This window comes from Mytilus galloprovincialis, chromosome 6 (genome assembly GCF_965363235.1).
Source record: "Mytilus galloprovincialis chromosome 6, xbMytGall1.hap1.1, whole genome shotgun sequence".
Classification (NCBI taxonomy): Eukaryota; Metazoa; Mollusca; class Bivalvia; order Mytilida; family Mytilidae; genus Mytilus; species Mytilus galloprovincialis.
This window is the reverse complement of record NC_134843.1, coordinates 21883739-21903193: the sequence shown is the minus strand read 5'-3', so window position 1 is coordinate 21903193 and position 19455 is coordinate 21883739. Positions and strand designations below refer to the sequence as shown.

The window sequence follows — 19455 nt, the reverse complement described above, 5'->3', positions numbered from 1 at the left end:
GTAATTGTATATAACTTCGATCAATTTTATTATTTTATAACTGATCAGGTGTACTGTAAATTACACGAGAAAATAAATATAACATTGTTTGCTTGAACTGTGCTAAGGGAGATAACTTTAATTTTGCTAAACTTAATTGTTGAAATTAATCCCACTTTCTCTTGCGTTTTGATCCATGTCATCCATGTTGTCAAGTCAACTGAAAGCACATTTTCACTAACAGATGTACTATTATATTTGCAATCATGACCTCCCTAAAATTGGTTCAATTATTCTATTATTTGCTAAAAGATGTACAGATCTCTCTATTTCTCTCATAAATTTTACACTTTCCTAAAAATTCGAATCCTATGATACAAAATTTTTAGAACACATCTATATACATGTAAACATTATTCCCAACTAAAAAGGCAACAAATATCTGAAACCTGTGTTTCCACTAACATGCTATATGTAGGTAGGGATAATAATAGAAACACAGATAAATTTCTAGACCTCTCTTCTCGCAGCTCCTAAATTCGTCACATCAACGTTTGTACAAAGCATATTTCTCAATGGTATCGATTTCCAGCAAATTCTCTATACTACCTTATATTTTCAGTTATAATAATCGGAACTTATTACTTACCCCAATAGACAAAACTTGTAATGATTATAAATGTTCTCAATAACTGTTTAATTTATGTGTAGATTATCGGAATACGTAAACAAATCCTTCGCACGGGTAAATCAATATCTATATTGCATTGTAAGTTTTATTCTACAATTGCTCTCAAACTTTCCTGACATACTGACGAGGAAGTAAATGAAAACAAAGGTCCTACTTTAGTGTGACATTTAAATGTACGCCGGATTAATCATTACAGAACGCTGTTTTCGATGTGTACAATATCTTCATAGGGTCAAAAGCTGTCAAATTCGTGTTCACCGATTAGACTCCAATTATCATATTTGACATATTTGATTTATAATATACATATACTAAAGCGTATATCCAAATTACAAAAAGTCAAAAATAAACAATTAACAATGTATGAACTTGATAATATATGTATCAACATTTCGTGTGTACGTTTGTCTAGACGTCATCTTACTAACCATCGAGCTGACCTCCAAAGACTACCGACAGTCATATATACCGATATAAACATCGATATAAATAGATAGCGACAGCGTACAATTGGGTAAGTCTACGTCTGTTTGATATCATAGTGTTGGTTGATAAGTGATTTTATTATCGATTTTACCTGTACAAGACTATTTTGTTTTTGGTGGATCGAATCAGTCAACCGAATGGTTCAACCTTGATTTACTTTCAATGTTAAGAATCTTTACCTTTTAATAGCTGAATACGTTCGTAATCTATCTCAAGCTAAGCGGTTAAACTGAAGGTCCCATGAATATGGGTTCAATGAGATCGTATTATTCACGTGTAAGTGAATAATTCATTTGAAATGTTTCTTGTCATTTTCTGACAAAAGTGAACAAAATTAGCTAATAAAGCGAATCATTATGTCTCTGTTTCATGAATTATAAAAACAATATTTTTGTCCTTAGCTTAATATGCTCCTTAATAAAAATGGGTCCACTTTATATATATTCATGCTTCAATCGATGAATAAAGTGAATATTCATTAAAGCAAATATATGTTTTGGCTTTGAGATCCGATGCCCGAACCATCAAAGATGAATCAAAATGAATGATCTTTGTTTAAAAAAAACATGCGGGAGTATTTGTCCCGACCAAGAAGTTTAATTTGAAGTTTGTTGAAATTATAGTCTTGCTTTAGTACGGAGCCCCTTAAGGGTCATAGAAGAAATCTGTTATATTTGAGTGCACGACTTTACATTTTGTGCGCACAAGTTTTTAAAACTTATGCGCACAACTTTTGTAGACTTGAACGTACGACTTTTAAACTGTTCACAGAACTGTCGATCATATAAGTCTATAAACATGCTTGCATTAATTTTGCTAATTTATCAAACAAGGATTGACCTGATTTTTACGCTTATTATTTTTGGAATAAATATAACTGGGAGTTTTTCGTGTTATAGTAATTCAAAGACGGAATACCAGTACCTTAACTTTATTAGCAAGGTTCTGACAGTACCAGACCTAAGACCTAAACTGACTACAAAAAACATACAAAAGCATATATAAAAAACAGTTCCTATAGAAAAGGATCAGTATTCAACGGATTGACTTGTCAGCGTCAAAGTGATTTCAATTACGACAAAAATATAGTTTACAATATAATTAACAAGTGAAACTGCGAGCTACTGCTCACTGATGATACCCCGCCGCAAGTGGATAATATTAATAGTGTAAAAATATGCAAGTGTTCGGTAAACAGGAAGTTATCGCTTGATGACTCTGAAAACGCATCACACGGTATAGCTGAATTATATAAACCCTGAAACCAAATTTCAGAAATCCTGGTATTGTAGTTCCTGAGAAAATTGTGACGAAAATTTTCAACTTGGCTATCTTGGGTAAAATCATACAAGTGTTCGGTAAACAGGAAGTTGTCAAGTGATGAATCCCAAAACGCATCACACGGTATAGCTGACTTATATAAACCCTGAAACCAAATTTCAGAAATCCTTGTATTGTAGTTCCTGAGAAAAATGTGACGAAAATTTTCAACTTGGCTATCATGTGTAAAATCATACAAGTGTTCGGTAAACAGGAAGTTGGCGAGTGATGAATCTAAAAACGAAATCACACAGTATAGCTGACTTATATCAAGCCTGAAACCAAATTTCAGAAATCCTTGTAGTGTAGTTCCTGAGAAAAATGTGACGAACAATATTCATGGGACGGACGGACTGACTGACAGACTGACGGACTGACGGACTGATGGACTGATGGACTGACGTACTGACGGAAGGACAGACAGAGGTAAAACAGTATACCCCCTTTTTTCAAAGCGGGGGTATAATTAAACACAAAGAAATATAAAAGGTTAGTGAGACGGATTAACAAATAGTCACCATAGCACTGAAAATACATTGTCTAAACTGGATTTATTTATAATTCCAAGTTGTTCAAATCTTCCTGGTTTTATTCGCCACTACTCCCCCTAAACTCGGTCTCCAAGTTTGCTGAATTGAGACCGTTTCACTTTGGCTATCTTCGTGGGTATCCTCATCGTTGGTGTTGATGGGAATTGTGGAAATAGTTTGTACGCCAATTTTCAAGTTGAGACTCAGCGGTTGAAAGTTCATGAAGTAAATCTTGATATTCACGTAAATCGTCATTTTTTTGTATTTTGAGTTTTTGAATTTCGTCTAAGTTTTTTGATTACATGACAATCTTGCATTTCTTTACTTTTTAAATCCGAAGTTAATCTGTATCTAGTGTTGGTTAAACTCGGGTTCTCCTCTTTCAACCTCACTATTTCTTTTACAAAATTTTGAGTTCTACTGGTATGCTCGGCTAACTCATGTTCGATTGTTTGGATTAGCCGAACATGATGTAAATGTTCCAGATTTACTTTGTCTAAATTGTCCCTTAATATCACATTATATTTCAATACGGTTTTCAGTTTAGAATTTTCACACTTCAGTACAGAGATTTCTTTGAGGGAGTTTGGTTGAGACGCTTTTAATTCGTTCAGTTGCTGTTTCGCAGATTTGTCTTGTTTTGAGCACGTAAAAGCGGAGATGTCCTTGTCCTCAAATCCTTGAAACGGAAATTGAGACATTTGTTTCTTCTCAATAAACGTTCTTGTTTGGTCACTGCTTTTGAATTTTTTATTTAGATTTTTTCTTTGGTCCTGGGTAGCTGACAAATGACTTAACGTGAAAATTGCACATCCGAGTGAAATGTCCATGTTGTCTGCACTAGAGGTCGGTCATTTGAAAACGTTTCAACCGTATAATATACGTTGACATATCCGCATCTACAGATATATCAAAAAATATTATGTGATCCCGAGCTTAAGACCATTATACGCTTTCAATGCTTCATTATTTTTTTAAAAACTAATTGAAATCTCTTCGGATAATCAAACATTCACTTTCAACATTTGCGAAAGTGGTGTTTTATAAAAAGAAAATTAAGGGGGTCTATCAACTACTTTTACATGACTTTAAAAAAGAGCCAATGTATTGCAGGTGCACACAATCCTTTAATAATCTACTTAAAAAATATTTCAAGATCTTACATGAATAAAATAAAAAAAATTCAAATGAAATACTTATATACATATAAGGAACTTTGAATATTGTTCATTTGCGATTGTAGCATTAAAGGTTACAGAGACACGAGTTGTCTTCAGATCATGTCATATAAATACATCTAAAATAAAACAATGTACTGAGTATCACTCTATTTGTCAAATAACAATTTGGTTCTACTTGAGTACAAGTTATTACTCAATTTATTTCACTTGACTGGGCGGAGTTTAACCGTTTCGCTCATAATAAACCATTCCATCTATAGATAGGCGTTTTAGGATAAACTCATCAATGAAGTGTCCAGTTATTCTTTTGTTAATTCCTTTGATGGCACTGATAGGTGATTAGAAATCAGTAATAATTATAATGGCAATCATCCTAATCACACACATCTTCAAATAGACTGTCCTTATACAAATTCAAACGTAAGCTCCGCCCGATCAGTTGAAATGACATTGGTAATAATACACAATCAAACGATGTTACCGTATTTACTCCTATCATGCATGTAGCTGTAAACTGTTCAAAATATCCGGAATATCTTAAAAAGTCGGATTACTTGTCCCACAAACACTCGATATTTCCTAATTATTTTGTTATTTTTGCTTTAGAAATTTATCAGTTGCTCATTTGCATTATTGAAAGTACATTAAATTAATGCTCGAGATCACATACTGTTTTTTGGTAAAGTTAGGACAATTCCTAGGATTTTCCTAGTTTACGACATGTTTGATAAACCCACTTAGGACTAAGATATGTCTAAGTTGGTCTTAGGATACGTCATTATCCTAAGAGAGCTTCGATAAATAGGCCCCCGAAGACGGTATTAGGGTGATTATAACTGAAGGAAATATTTAGGACTGATATGTTATAAACAAATATTACCTGTATTGGTTCCATTTGATTTTTATGGAGGGGACTTGGGGTTTTTGGGAGGGGCTAGGATGAAAAATGTTGTCATGTTAATGTTGTTGTGAACTCTGTCCTTTTTTATATTTCACTCTACTCGGTCATCCCTTTTTATTAGGTTATCCTGACTTTATTAACACAAATTGTCATCCGCTTTTTCAAAGTTGCTAATCCTGCTTTTTTTTTTATTTCCTGCCTTTATCAAATTTCATCCTAGCCCCCCTCTCTTTTCCCCCTAAAACATCAAATGTTAGTATATAATTTAATGTATATCAATTCCTTATCCCTATTTTCACCACTGTTGGTTGCAACATTTGCCAATTTACCAATACTTTAGGAGCTCATCATTCTCACAAACAAAGGTAAATCATTTTATTGACTGATTCGATTCACAAAACATCATTCGTATACAGGTAAAAACGATAATAAACATGTATTTTTCATCTATATTATAAAACTAAATAGACATAGAAAAATCCAACAGCACGAGTTTGCTTAATATATTTCTATCTTTATTTATTTTTACATCGCTTATATGGTCGTCGGATGACTTTAGAGGTCAACTCGATAGTTAATTAGATGGCGTCTAGATTAGAATACACATGAAACGAAGCTACGTATTTTCATGCCCGTGGCCTGTTGATTGTTTATTTTTGACTTTTAATAGTTTGGATAAATGTTTTACATTGTTATAAATCAAATATGAGAATTTGATAAAAATCGGCGGACATGATTTGGACAGCTAGTGCCCCTTTAAGCCATATTTATTGTTTTTAACTCGTTTAACGACATCATAACTTCAAGGACTATCCTAAGACAAATATGTATATGTCCTAATACTTCAGGACCAAATGTAGGACACATCTAATTTTAGTAGACTTTCGTTGACCTGACTTAGGACTAAGACTTTACCTAACTAAAGACCATCATTAGACTTGTCCTTGTCCTAGGACAGCTTCGTTGACACGGCTCCTGGAATTTTTAAGCTTGTATTTGAAATACTCATACATGCGGTGTCTTCCTCGGATACCAAAATTTCATATGCTACCTATTCCTTGAATGCCAACACAAATATTTCAATAGACGTTTATATATGATAAAACGAGTGCTTTTATAAGTATTTAACTGTTTAAAATAATCAATGAACTGTATAGAATTGTATAACAATTTATCACTTTCTCATAAGGAAAAATAATAGATTTGTGGGTTAAAATTATTATGAATTTTAAAGAAATAAAGAAAATTAAAATGTTTTATTACTTTTTATCAAAAAAATATGTTTGGAAAAAATTACATAAGAAATATTAAAAAAAATTAATATTCTAGAATATGAACATTTTCTACAATTTATTTCTAATTGAAAATTCGCTTTATATTTCTATATGAGTTAAGTTATTTAAAAACAATATGTTTTTTATGAGCTCATCATTCTCACAAATGGCCTATTACCTCTTTTCGATGTAAATGTTGATGGGAGTTATACTCCGTTTTTGCAAACCGAGTCTCAATAGTGTTGATGACAGCATGTTGTTTGTTCATTCAAAAATATCTTTTTTTAAATTGTCCTCCATACTGCGCTTATATAATTGTGTTAGGCAGCATTTTAAATATAATAGTGAAAATGCTTGTTTTGGAGGAGGCATATTGTCATGCATTAAAATTATTTGTTTCGCCACTTTTACTTTGCTTGTATTGTTTTAAGTTTTTGTTTTGATTTCAAAGTTGATAAATAAAATTCTTCTCTCTCTTCCATATAACACAGCATTCTCTTCTCTAATTATTCAAGCGTAATTGTATATAATTTTAATCAATTTTATTATTTTATATCTGATCAGGTGCACTGTGAAATACACGACAAAATAAATATAACATTGTTTGCTTGAACTGTTCTAAGGGAGATAAATTTAATTCTGCCAAACTTAATTGATGAAATTAAATCCCACCTTCTCTTGCGTTTTGATCCAGGTCATCCATGTTGTCAATTCAACTGAATGCACATTTTCACTAACAGATGTACTATTATATTTGCAATCATGACCTCCCTAAAATTGGTTCAATTATTCTATTATTTGCTAAAAGATGTACAGATCTCTCTATTTCTCTCATAAATTTTACACTTTCCTAAAAATTCGGATCCTATTATATTCCAAGTACAAAAACATTTAGAACACATCTATATACATCTAACATTATTCCCAACTAAAAAGGGAACATATATCTGAAACCTGTGTTTCCACTAACATGCTATATGTAGGTAGGGATCATAATAGAAACACAGATGAATTTCTAGACCTCTCATCTCGGAGCTCCTAAATTCGTCACATCAACGTTTGTACAAAGCATAACTATACTATACATATTTCTCAATGGTATCGATTTTCAGCAAATTCTCTATACTACCTTATATTTTCAGTTATAATAATCGGAAATTATTACTTACCCCAATAGACAAAACTTGTAATGATTATAAATTCTCTCAATAACTGTTTAATTTGTGTGTAGATTATCGGAATACGTAAACAAATCCTTCGCTCAAGTAAATCAATATCTATATTGCATTGTAAGTTTTATTCCACAATTGCTCTCAAACTTTGCTGACAAACTGACGAGGAAGTAAATGAAAACAAAGGCCCTACTTTAGTGTGACATTTAAAAGTACGCCGGATTAAACATTAAAGTACGCTGTTGTCGATGTGTAACAATATCTTCAAAGGATCAAAAGCTGTCAAATTCGTGTTCACCGATTAGACTCTAATTCTCATATTTGATTTATAATATACATATACTAAAGCGTATATCAAAATTACAAAGTCAAAAATAAACAATTAACAATGTATGAACTTGATAATATATGTATCAACATTTCGTGTGTACGTTTGTCTAGACGTCATCTTATTAACCATCGAGCTGACCCCCAAAGACTACCGACAGTCATATATACCGATATAAACATCGATATAAATAGATAGCGACCGCGTTCAATTTGATATGTCTAGGTCTGTTTGATATCATAGTGTAGGTTGATTCGTATTTTTATCATCGGGTTTACCTGTACAAGACTATTTTGTTTTTGGTAGATCGAATCATGCAATCGAATGGTTCAACCTTGATTTACTTTCAATGTTGAAAATCTTTACCTTTTAATAGCTGAATACGTTCGAAATATATCTCAAGCTAAGCACTGAAAATACATTGTCTAAACTGGATTTATTTATAAATCCCACTTGTTCAAATCTTCCTGGTTATATTCGCCACTACTCCCCCTAAACTCGGTCAACGAGTTTGCTGATTTGAGACAATTTCACTTCGGCTATCTTCGTGGGTATCCTCGTCGTTGGTGTTGATGGGAATTGTGGGAATAGTTTGTACGCCAATTTTCAAGTTGAGACTCAGCGGTTGAAAGTTCATGAAGTAAATATTGATATTCACGTAAATCGTAATTTTTTGTATTTTGAGTTTTTGAATTTCGTCTAAGTTTTTTGATTACATGGCAATCTTGCATTTCTTTACTTTTTAAATCCGTAGTTAATCTGTATCTAGTGTTGGTTGAACTCAGGTTCTCCTCTTTCAACCTCTCTATTTCTTTTACAAAATTTTGAGTTCTACTGGTATTCTCGGCTAACTCATGTTCGATTGTTTGGATTAGCCGAACATGATGTAAATGTTCCAGATTTACTTTGTCTAAATTGTCCCTTAATAATACATTATCTTTCAATACGGTTTTCAATTTAAAATTTTTACACTTCAGCACAGCGATTTCTTTGAGGGAGTTTGGTTGAGACGCTTTTTATTCGTTCAGTTGCTGTTTCGCGGATTTGTCTTGTGTAGGGCACGTAAAAGCGGAGAATTCAAATCCTTGAAACAGAAATTGAGACATTTGTTTCTTCTCAATAAACGTTCTCATTCGGTCGCTGTCCCTTTGAATTTTTGATTTAGATTTTTTCTTTGGTATTGGGTTGCTGACGAATGACTAATCGTGAAAATTGCACATCCGAGCAAAATGTCCATGTTGTCTGCATTAGAGGTCGGTCATTTAAAAACGTATCCACCATATCATATACGTTGACGTATGCGCATCTAAAGATATATAAAAAAATAGTATGTGACCCCGAGCTTAAGACCATTATACGCTTTCAATGCTTCATTATTTTTTTAAACTAATTGAAATCTCTTCGGAAAATCAAACATTCACTTTCAACATTTGCGAAAGTGGTGTTTTATAAAAAAAAAAAATAATTAAGGGGGTCTATCAACTACTTTTACATGTCCTTAAAAGGGAGCCAATGAATGGCAGGTACACACAATCCTTTAATAATCTACATTAAAAATATTTCAAGATCTTATATGAATAAACACAAAAAAAAAAAAAAAAATGAAATGAACTACTTATATACATGTAAGGAACTTTGAATATAATAATTTATTCATTTGCGATTTTATCACAAAAGGTTACAGAGACACGAATTGTCTTCAGATCATGTCATACAAATACATTTAAAATAAAACAATGTACTGAGTATAACTCTATTTGTCGAAAAACAATTTTGTTCTACGTGAGTACAAGTTGATACACAACCAAACGATGTTACCGTATTCACTCCTACCATGCATGTAACTGTAAACTGTTCAAACTATCCGGAATATCTTTAAAAGTCGGTTTTCATGTTCCACAAAAACTCGATATTTCCTAATTTTTTTGTTATTTTTGCATTAGAAATTTATCAGTTGCCCATTTGCATTATTGAAAGTACAATGTACATTAAATTAAACTTCGATATCACATACAAAATTTAGTCCTGGTATCTATGATGAGTTTATTAACTAACACTGGGTCGATGCCACTGCTGGTGGAGATTTATATACTAGTTCAGTGATAATGAACGCCATACTAAACCATGTTAAACTCGATCTTCAATTTAATAAACGTTCAGGTGGTAATCTGTTGTTGATTCAGAATTACATTCCTCCGCTCGCAAAACTTAAAACTAAATTATCTCTGAAACTACAGCAGATATCTCAAATCTGCTAAGTGATAAATGATCTGCAATTAAGTACATTATTGTAAAATCAATTGGACGATTCCAAGGTTCATCAAGGTCATAATGAATAATCAAATATATGATGCAATACCATACTTGAGAACCGGAAATCTTAGAGACATGGGACTACCACTATTCAACTCAGGACCACTTGACCTTTCAAATGTCACATGGTCAAGGTCATAGTACACTTTGAAGGTCAAGGTGAAATGTCATCATGACCTGACATTGTCCTTCAATTGAAGGTCTTGAATTACTAATCATCTTTGCAGTTTATAGTAGGTTGATATCTGTTACCTTTGAAAAGATATACACATGAAACTATACTTTTAAGAATTATGTTGATGTAACTATTGAACAGACGGCCGGACATTTTTGAGCTATATGTATAAAATATAGAGCACGTCGAAAGGAACATTTAATAAGCAGTATGTATGCAGTAAACACTTATTGTTTTCTGAATATGAAAGCTTTAAATGGCAGCGTATTTTTTTTTGCACTCAGTGACTTTTGACCTTGGGTGCAAATTAAAGGTCACATGAATTAAAGATTATTGGTGAAGGTTTCAAGTCTGTATGACTTCCTGTTCTCTAAATAGAATTTTTCAACAATTGTGTATAATTTTTAAAGGGAAATAACTCCTTATAAGGGTTAGTAACACATTAATTGTTAATGTTTATAAACATTGCCATCTGTTCTTGTAAATGCTGCCACTTTCAATTAAATTCTATCTCTGATAATTTTTGAGAAAAATGCAAATAAAAGAAATTGCTTCAAGGAGATATAACTCCCAAAGGGGATGAGGAAATCCGATGCAGCCTCATATGGTAATACATCATGATGAGACCTACCTATTGTACAAATGAGGTCATGATATCTTTAAAAACAACGAGGGGAGGTCATGTTGAAAAAAAAACAATAAAAGGGAGATGACTTCTAAAGGGGATGATGAAATACCACACAGCCTCATATTGTAATACTTCATGATGAGGTCTATCAGGATGGTCCATGTTTGGTCTTGATAACTTCAACAGAAACGGGGGGAGGTCATGTAGAAAAAATGCTGGAAGAAATAAAACTGAAGAAAAACAGTAAGGTCTTTCCTACCGTAGTGGAAAAACCTTAAAAACAATAAGGTTTTTCCTCGCCTAGAGTAAAGACCTTAATTAAGAAAATTATAAGAAGATAATCCCTTCCATAAAATATATGATAAAAATATCACAATGAAAGGTAAGGAAAGGTCACAAATTTGAGATAATTAACGCTATTATACGTTTATTTCTTCATAAATAAATATTACAAACCATCCCATTATTATCGTCTGCACATTTGTAAAATGTGTTAATGTGTTCTCCTAACTTTTAAACTCGATTAAATCCCTGGTTAAAATTTATACACTAGGTTGGTTAGGTTCAAAGTAAATAAAGATATCGTTGTGGAATATTCGTATTTGAACACCGGCTTACACCAATATTATAAAACAAGCACGCAAATCATAATCCGGATCTGTTTTGTACAAAATTGTTTTGTTTGTAAACTACCGTTTGGTATGTTCAATTCTCAAGGCTAGTTCTAATATTGGGTTGATTTCAAACGATGAAAGGGTTTATACATCTATATTTTGTATGTGGACACTTTATTATTTTAGCAAATGGTGAGTACCACATTTTGTACAGCTTCATAAGTACTTCTGTAAGGCTTTTTATCAGGCCAACAGATTTTTATTTATAAAATTTGTATGAGTCTTCCAAAAGAAAAAAAGTAAAAATGTAAATATTAATACAAGGACTAATGAAAAAGATCTTGAGCAAAGCCTAACAAATCAATAATTACTAGAACACACCCGCGAAATCGCGGTCATATACAGATTGTAAACTGTTGTAGGATGATTTTTTAAAAATATATGATCATATATGATGCCTGGAGAATTTCATATAAGGTATCAAAAGCCCTCTCCCTTTTTTCCAAAGTCAGTTATTTGTTTCCTTTCTGTTCAATTCAATTATTTTCGTGTTTCTGGCCTTATTCCACAGTTATTCTTCCCCTTTGCTACAAAGCATTTTTTGGTAAAAGTCAAATTAAATTAAAAAAAATTTGCACCGCTTCAAACATGAAATAAATGAAACTGTTAATAGACCATTATTATTTTAATAAAATATATTTCTAGGACAATCCATCAGTGCTTTTCCTTTTGAGAGCCCTTTTAACATGCCAATGGTAGGATTTGAAACTTGTATAAATCACGAAGGCTAATTTGAGGGGTGATCGGAGGGGCCCTGATCCCGAAATCCCGGGCTTAAAAACACGAAATCCCAAGGTGCGTATTTTAACGAAATTTTGAAAAAATATTCCCGGATCCCGTAAGGATCAATCCCGAAATCCCGAGCTTAAACACACCCGATCCCGACGTTCCGAAAAAGTCCTGCCTCCCTCTAATCTATACCCTACTTTCATTGTGGCCACATCACTACTTTTACTTTGAACAATTAATTGTTATGACCCATTTATGAGCATTATGTTTTCTAGTCTGTGCGTCCGTTCGTTCGTTCGTCCGTCTGTCCCTCTTCATGTTAAAGTTTTTGTCGAGGTAGTGTTTGATGAAGTTGAAGTCCAATCAACTCGAAACTTAGTAAAATAATATGTTCCCTATGATATGATCTTCCTAATTTTAATGCCAAATTAAAGATTTAACCCCATTTCATGTTCTGAACAAAGAAAATGCCAGTGCCGATGTGGCATCCGTATACTATGGACACATTCTTGTTTCCACACATGTTATTTATGTCAATATATATGCAACTGGTATGACCCCTTAGATATATGTAGTTACGATGGCCGAAGTAAGCCGACAAAAATACTATTTAAAGTTTGTATAGTACTGTACAGAAAGTTTGTACATAGTACTTTCTTGTTGTTTTACTTCCTGGTAAAAAGATAGTACTCTGTACAGAAAGTTTGTACATAGTACTATCTTTTGTTTTAATTCCGGGTAAAAAGATAGTACTCTGTACAGGCAAGTTTGTACAGTGTACTATCTTTTTATGGAATCAGGAAGTACATAACAGCCATTTTTAAATTAGTTGAACTTCCTTTTAAAAATGTTTTGAACTGTACATATAGTTTCCTAGTTATCATTGTTTTTATGAATTAAACACAAATCATTTGATTTATTATTAAAAAAAGAAATGATATGTGTAATGGGACAAAATATGTATAAATTGAAAAGAGTCAATGACTTTTCTTTGAAAAGTGACAAATAACATTTATACTGTAACATAATTTTATGCTATTTCTGATAAAAAGGGTTATACATTCTGTAAACACCACAATTAAAAAAGTTCACTCTACCACGTTTTATCTAATTATGTTCTAATTCATAACTTCAAGCGAACATAAATTATTTACAAAATAAACTCAACACCTTTGTATGGGATCAGCTCGCCTGACAGTGTGCAGCAAAGCTTTAATTTTATTAAAGACAAATGCAACGTAAAAAATGTTCATCAGTGTTACTGTCTGCCTAGGCCGCTGCAGGTAACAAACACAAAAACCAATCTACAAAAATAAAAACAATTTTCATTATGTACGAAAATATATTTTATGAATCAAATAAAGATTCTGTTCTTACACACATTATTATTCCCATTAATAAAACATAACACAAATAAAATACATTAAGTCGGGTGGGAGGGTGGGAAACTTTACTGCACCAAAAGCGAACCTCGAATGACAATATCTTTAATATACAAAACCGCCAAAAGTATAGCACGAAATATTTGAAATGACCTTATTCAAATATTATGGTCAGTTCTAACTCGACCAATGAAAAACATTTAACCTATTATATACTTTCAAACACGTGTAATTTTATAAACAAATACACGTGGTAATGTTTACATACCGGTGTACATAACTTTAATAAATATATTTATGTTCTAATTCATAACTTCAAGCGAACATAAATTATTTACAAAATAAACTCAACACCTTTGTATGGGATCAGCTCGCCTGACAGTGTGCAGCAAAGCTTCGAAAAATAAAGAAAGGGTAAAGAAAAAATAAACGAAAAAATACATCATTAAATTCCAATATTATTTGTTACAGAAAGTCTATCCTTCAAAGACTCTTTAACATAACCGTCTTTGGCCGTGTCACTTTTCCACCGACCATGCTTTTTGAACAATCTGTCCTCTACACCAGCCGCTGCAGCAGCCGATGCCCCTCCTGAACGGAGACTATGCAGTCCAAATTTTTTACTATCTAAGCCTATACTCTGTAAACTTGAAAGTAGTATTTCTCGAGCTCTCGTGTATGACAACGGACCTGTACTTCTAAGTTTATAAGAATTATCAGACTTACAAAAATTAACGGATCTAAAAACAAATTCATCAGAATTTGATGTAATACTAGCTAATTTGAGATATCGTTCTAGCATAGAGACAGGACAAGTTACAAGATTAGTTCTAGAAATAACCACATCCCTCCCTTCTCTGTAAATATCAGTTTTACTCTTTGCCAAGTATAAATTTGCATGTGTAGAATAAATCTTTATATCGATACCTCTCAAATTAACTAGTTCTGAAAACCTTAAAAAACCTGCATAGCTTAATAAACACATACAAACAGTTCTTAAGTCTTTAAGATTACTATTAAGAGTACCATAAGTATGAACAATCTTTCGTAAAATGTCTGGTGTAATAGGATCTTTCTTAGTGATAAAATGTCCCAATTTTCTCTGTGCTCCTTCGTTTACAAACGTTACTAATTCAGATGTACAAGGATTATTAAATCCAGCCAGTTTATGTGCCCAGCTAATGGCGTATATTACTTCATTTATCTTGCTTGCCGATTTTGCATTCTGTGAAATGTGAATCAAATATAGAGAAACTGTATAATCAGATGAAGGTAATGGAGTAATATTATGTATTTTAGTCCACTTACAGAAAGCATTAAAGGCATACTGGTACTTTTTACGAGTGTTCAGAGAACGTGAGCTCAAGCAGTACTCTGGTAATCTAGCTTTCAATGTAGAAAGTTCATCCGAAATATCTGAATTCTGTTTCCATCTACCAACTCGAAAAATATCTGAAAAATGTGCAATCGTGAAACAAACATTATAAAATGTCAAAGTATTAAAAACTTATATACAAGTGAACCATGCCACTGTTAACATAACAGGACCTTGTCCAATATTTATTTGACCATGCCAGCTACAATGCTATATACATTAGTGCCGTGTTGAATACAACCATGCTTTCTACAATGTATATACACACTAGGGCCTTAACAACGACCGTGCCTGCTACAATACACATTCATGTACTAGGGCCTCGTAACTTTAACCTTGCCAGCTAGAATACACATCCGTGTACTAGGACCTCGTCACTTTAACCTCGCCAGCTACAATACACGTTCGTGTACTAGGGCCTCGCAACTTTAACCTCGCCAGCTACAATACACATTAGTGCACTAGGGCCTTGTTATCCTTGTCGCATCTAACTTCACTGCCAATACTGGAGCAATAAAAGGCTCAGTGCCAAAAATGGATTGTCTATTAGAACCACTGACAAAAATACCACTTGTATTTTTAAATTCAATAACATCAGATATGTAATCTCTGTAATTCATATTTTTATCAAAAATGAAAGGCCAATAGGTCGCAGATATCCATTTTGGTACAATTAAAGTACCTCTAGCTTTACAAGCAATTACATGTTTTATAGCTCTCAATACTAAGTAAATAGGTGGTACAATCCAATTGTTTTCACCAGACCAATTCTGAGTAAAACAGTCTACAGCTTCTGTATTTACATTCCAGAATAAAGAGTTAAATCTTTCTAATTTTGTGTTACGAGAACTAGCAAAACGATCGACTGTATAAGGACCCCAAAGGTCGTTAATAAAAGTATAGAACAATTCTGAGACTCCCCAGTCTTCATAATCAAGGATTTTACTGATATAATCAGCTTTCGAATTTTCACCTCTCGGAATCCATTGTATGTTAATGGAGATTCCCTTTTGTAAACAAATTGAAAAAATGGAAATTGCTATATCTTGCAGTTTTTCTTTCATGCTTCCTGCTTGAACAATTCTGACACAATTTTGATTATCAGTTAGCCATTTTAAGGATTTTCCCGCAAATGCATGTTGATAAGACATCAACGCCAATTCTATGGCCTTTAGTTCCCTCCACGTGGAACTCTCTAACATTTCAGTGGATTTCCACATAGTGTGAAAAATTTTACTTTCCAACTCTACTGTACATGCTCCGGCAGCTATGCTGCTAGCATCAGAATATACCATTACATGTGACTGACTATATTGATTTAATGTTTTAAAATTTACATTAGCAATGTTATCAAGCCAGAACTTTAATTCTGATATCACAAAACTTTTACTTTCTAAAACTAAATAACTATCCCATGACATTCTACTTTCAATAGACATATAGCAATATCTAGTCATTATTCTAGTAATATTTCCGATCACAGGAGACATACTTATAATTCTACCCGTTACCTGGGCTAAATTTTTGGCAGAAATATATGGAATTTCTCTGAAAACATTATGAATAGATTGAAATAATTCGTCAATTCTCCTTTGAGGAATGCATAAAGTGAAATTACATGAATCCCAAATGATTCCCAACCACTCCAACTTCTGTACAGGAGTAAAAACTGATTTTTCTTCGTTCAGAAGAAAACCCGCACTCAAAAGTGATTGTTTCACAAATTCAGCATCTTTGATGCATTCATTATTTTCGTTATTCATACCAAATCCATCATCAAGATATAAAACTATTTTTATACCATTTTTTCTCCAATACTTGACCAATGGTCTGAGACACTTTGTAAATATGTAAGGACCCGTTGAAAGACCAAATGCTAAAACAGTGAAGCAATAAAATTTATCTTCCCACGAAAAACCTAGATACGTGTGCTGCTGTGGACATATATCCAAATGAAAATAACCAGACTTTAAATCAAATTTATACAGATAATCATTTTTCTGAAAGTATTGCACAGCTATTTTCCAATCTTCAAATTTAATCTTTTCCTTTTTCACTGATAGATTCAAAGTGCTCAAATCTAAAATTAGACGCCTTTTCCCAGACTTTTGAGTAGCTACACTGAGCGGATTCACAATGTAAGGTTGAAAAGGGACCTCAATGACGCAACCTGAAAGAACAAGTTCATTTACAGATTTGCTAACAAAATCATCATTCTTAAGAGCAGATTTGTTATTTTTCATGTACATGCTCGAAGGAGTATCAATAAATGGAATAAGATAACCATTTTTCAGTGTGTCTAAAATAAATGAATTAGCACCGATATGCTCCCAGTACTGAATACTTTTGGCTAACCTTCCCTTTACACCAGAGAAAATACCCGTGTTAGATTTGAAATTTTCAAAAAATCTTACTTGTCTAAGGAAAATCTCAATATCATGATTTAAACAATAATCACTATCATATTCAGAAAATAAATATAAATACTTATCATTAACTAACTGTTCATTGTTAATTGTTCTGTTGTGTATTGTTGAAGTTGAACTGGTTGCGTTTGACAAGTGGACAGTTCTTCCTCCAGTGGCCAAATTGTTTACAGGCATGGCACATATCGTGCTGGGACGGCTCACGCCGCCCGCTGCCAGCTCGAAAGGGCGGCGGGTTCTGACGCTGATACTGATTGGAATAATAAGGATTAGGAGCAGTTTCAACGGGAGCCGGTCTAGAAGTTGTCTTGTAGGGATTTGGGCGTCGGGATTTGTCTTTAGTCGAACGCATGGCTCTGGACTCCGCCTGGCGGATTTTCTTCTCATCTTCAGAGTCTGAAGCGATAACATTTGCTTCATACTCTCTGACAGTAGCCCAACCACCGGCTGAAGTATCTGCTATGCGTATCAGTTTGTTTCTGCCCTTAACCTTATCTATGAGGTCTATGATGATACGTGACACCTTGGTTTCTGAACGGGGAACAAAGCTATAAACCTTGTTTAACTCGGTAATAGTTTCCTCGTTAAATTTGTATTGTATTTTGTTGCCCTCGTGCTTGAATTTAAGGGAAACCTCTTCCTTTAACTTTTTGGAAATTACGTCCTGTTCACGGACCAAATCTGATTTAAGATCTACAAGCTTATTGTCAAAATATACTTTAAAAAGTTCAAAAGTATCAGCTAAATCACGGCGCTCTTCTACTATGTGGTTGCTACTATGTGATTTACCGGTCGAAATGTGTGAATGCTCAGTCTCACCTTCGGACATTGGACTTCCTTCTCTATTCTCAGACATACTCAGGTTAAGCACAAGCTTACAACTTTACTGCACCAAAAGCGAACCTCGAATGACAATATCTTTAATATACAAAACCGCCAAAAGTATAGCACGAAATATTTGAAATGACCTTATTCAAATATTATGGTCAGTTCTAACTCGACCAATGAAAAACATTTAACCTATTATATACTTTCAAACACGTGTAATTTTATAAACAAATACACGTGGTAATGTTTACATACCGGTGTACATAACTTTAATAAATATATTTACAACACGATCTTACCAATCGTATACTGCGATTATAGCACGTTCTTCCAACAATTATACTACGTTCATACCCCGATCCTACTTCGTTCTCAGCAATAACGTCAACATCCGTGTTGTATATTAAAACTGTTCTATTCTTTCTATTTCTGATTAATACGTAAATTTCTCGGAGACAACACAGTCATGACACCAAAATCTACTAGAACACGAGGGCGTCGTGGTATCGGTAGATGTAGAGGCAGAGGGAGTTCTGGTAGTAACGAATCCTAATCCAACAGAGATGCCGGACCGACCAATCTAACCTGAATCAGAACCTTATGTTGGTCATTCAAACTTAAAATAACGATGTTTTAGTAAACGATAGCAGGGATTACAGAAATGTGTCAAGCATGGTTAAGCCGTTAGAGAAAAAGGACAAGAGTTTGTAATTACAACAGACAAACCTGGAGAGCTTTTATATATTTTATGCGAAAATGACAATGAGCATGATGGTCGTAGTATGAACGTACATGTAGGCAGGTCGTTAAAAGAGTGTGATGAGAACGACATAGGCATGCAACAATCGTACTATGGTCTTTAACAGCGTGGTGTAAAGCTAGGTTCACACTGCCGATCAGACCAACTCGATGATCCAGATAGTCCCCATTTCCACGACCAAGCGTGACCAAATTCTTGATTGGGCCTGTGTACGACTTCTATCCGACTGCTATCCGACTGTACACGACATTATCCCGACCATTCACGACTCCTTGACGACTCTACCACGACTCAAACCCGACC

At 33.5% G+C, this 19455-nt stretch overlaps 1 protein-coding gene and 1 long non-coding RNA gene across 2 annotated transcripts; both read right to left on the bottom strand.

Moving 5' to 3' along the window:
- Nucleotides 1-13552: 13552 nt before the first annotated feature.
- LOC143079198 (uncharacterized) lies at nt 13553-15211 on the bottom strand. Its single transcript, XR_012979352.1, has 2 exons — nt 15072-15211; nt 13553-13685 (listed from the first exon to the last, which is right to left on the bottom strand). It is a non-coding gene; the product is annotated as an uncharacterized LOC143079198 (long non-coding RNA).
- Nucleotides 14072-14893, bottom strand: LOC143079197 (uncharacterized). The gene has a single exon (XM_076254428.1). It carries the CDS (start codon nt 14746-14748, stop codon nt 14209-14211), a length of 540 nt encoding a protein of 179 aa, XP_076110543.1. The 5' UTR covers nt 14749-14893; the 3' UTR covers nt 14072-14208.
- Nucleotides 15212-19455: the final 4244 nt, after the last annotated feature.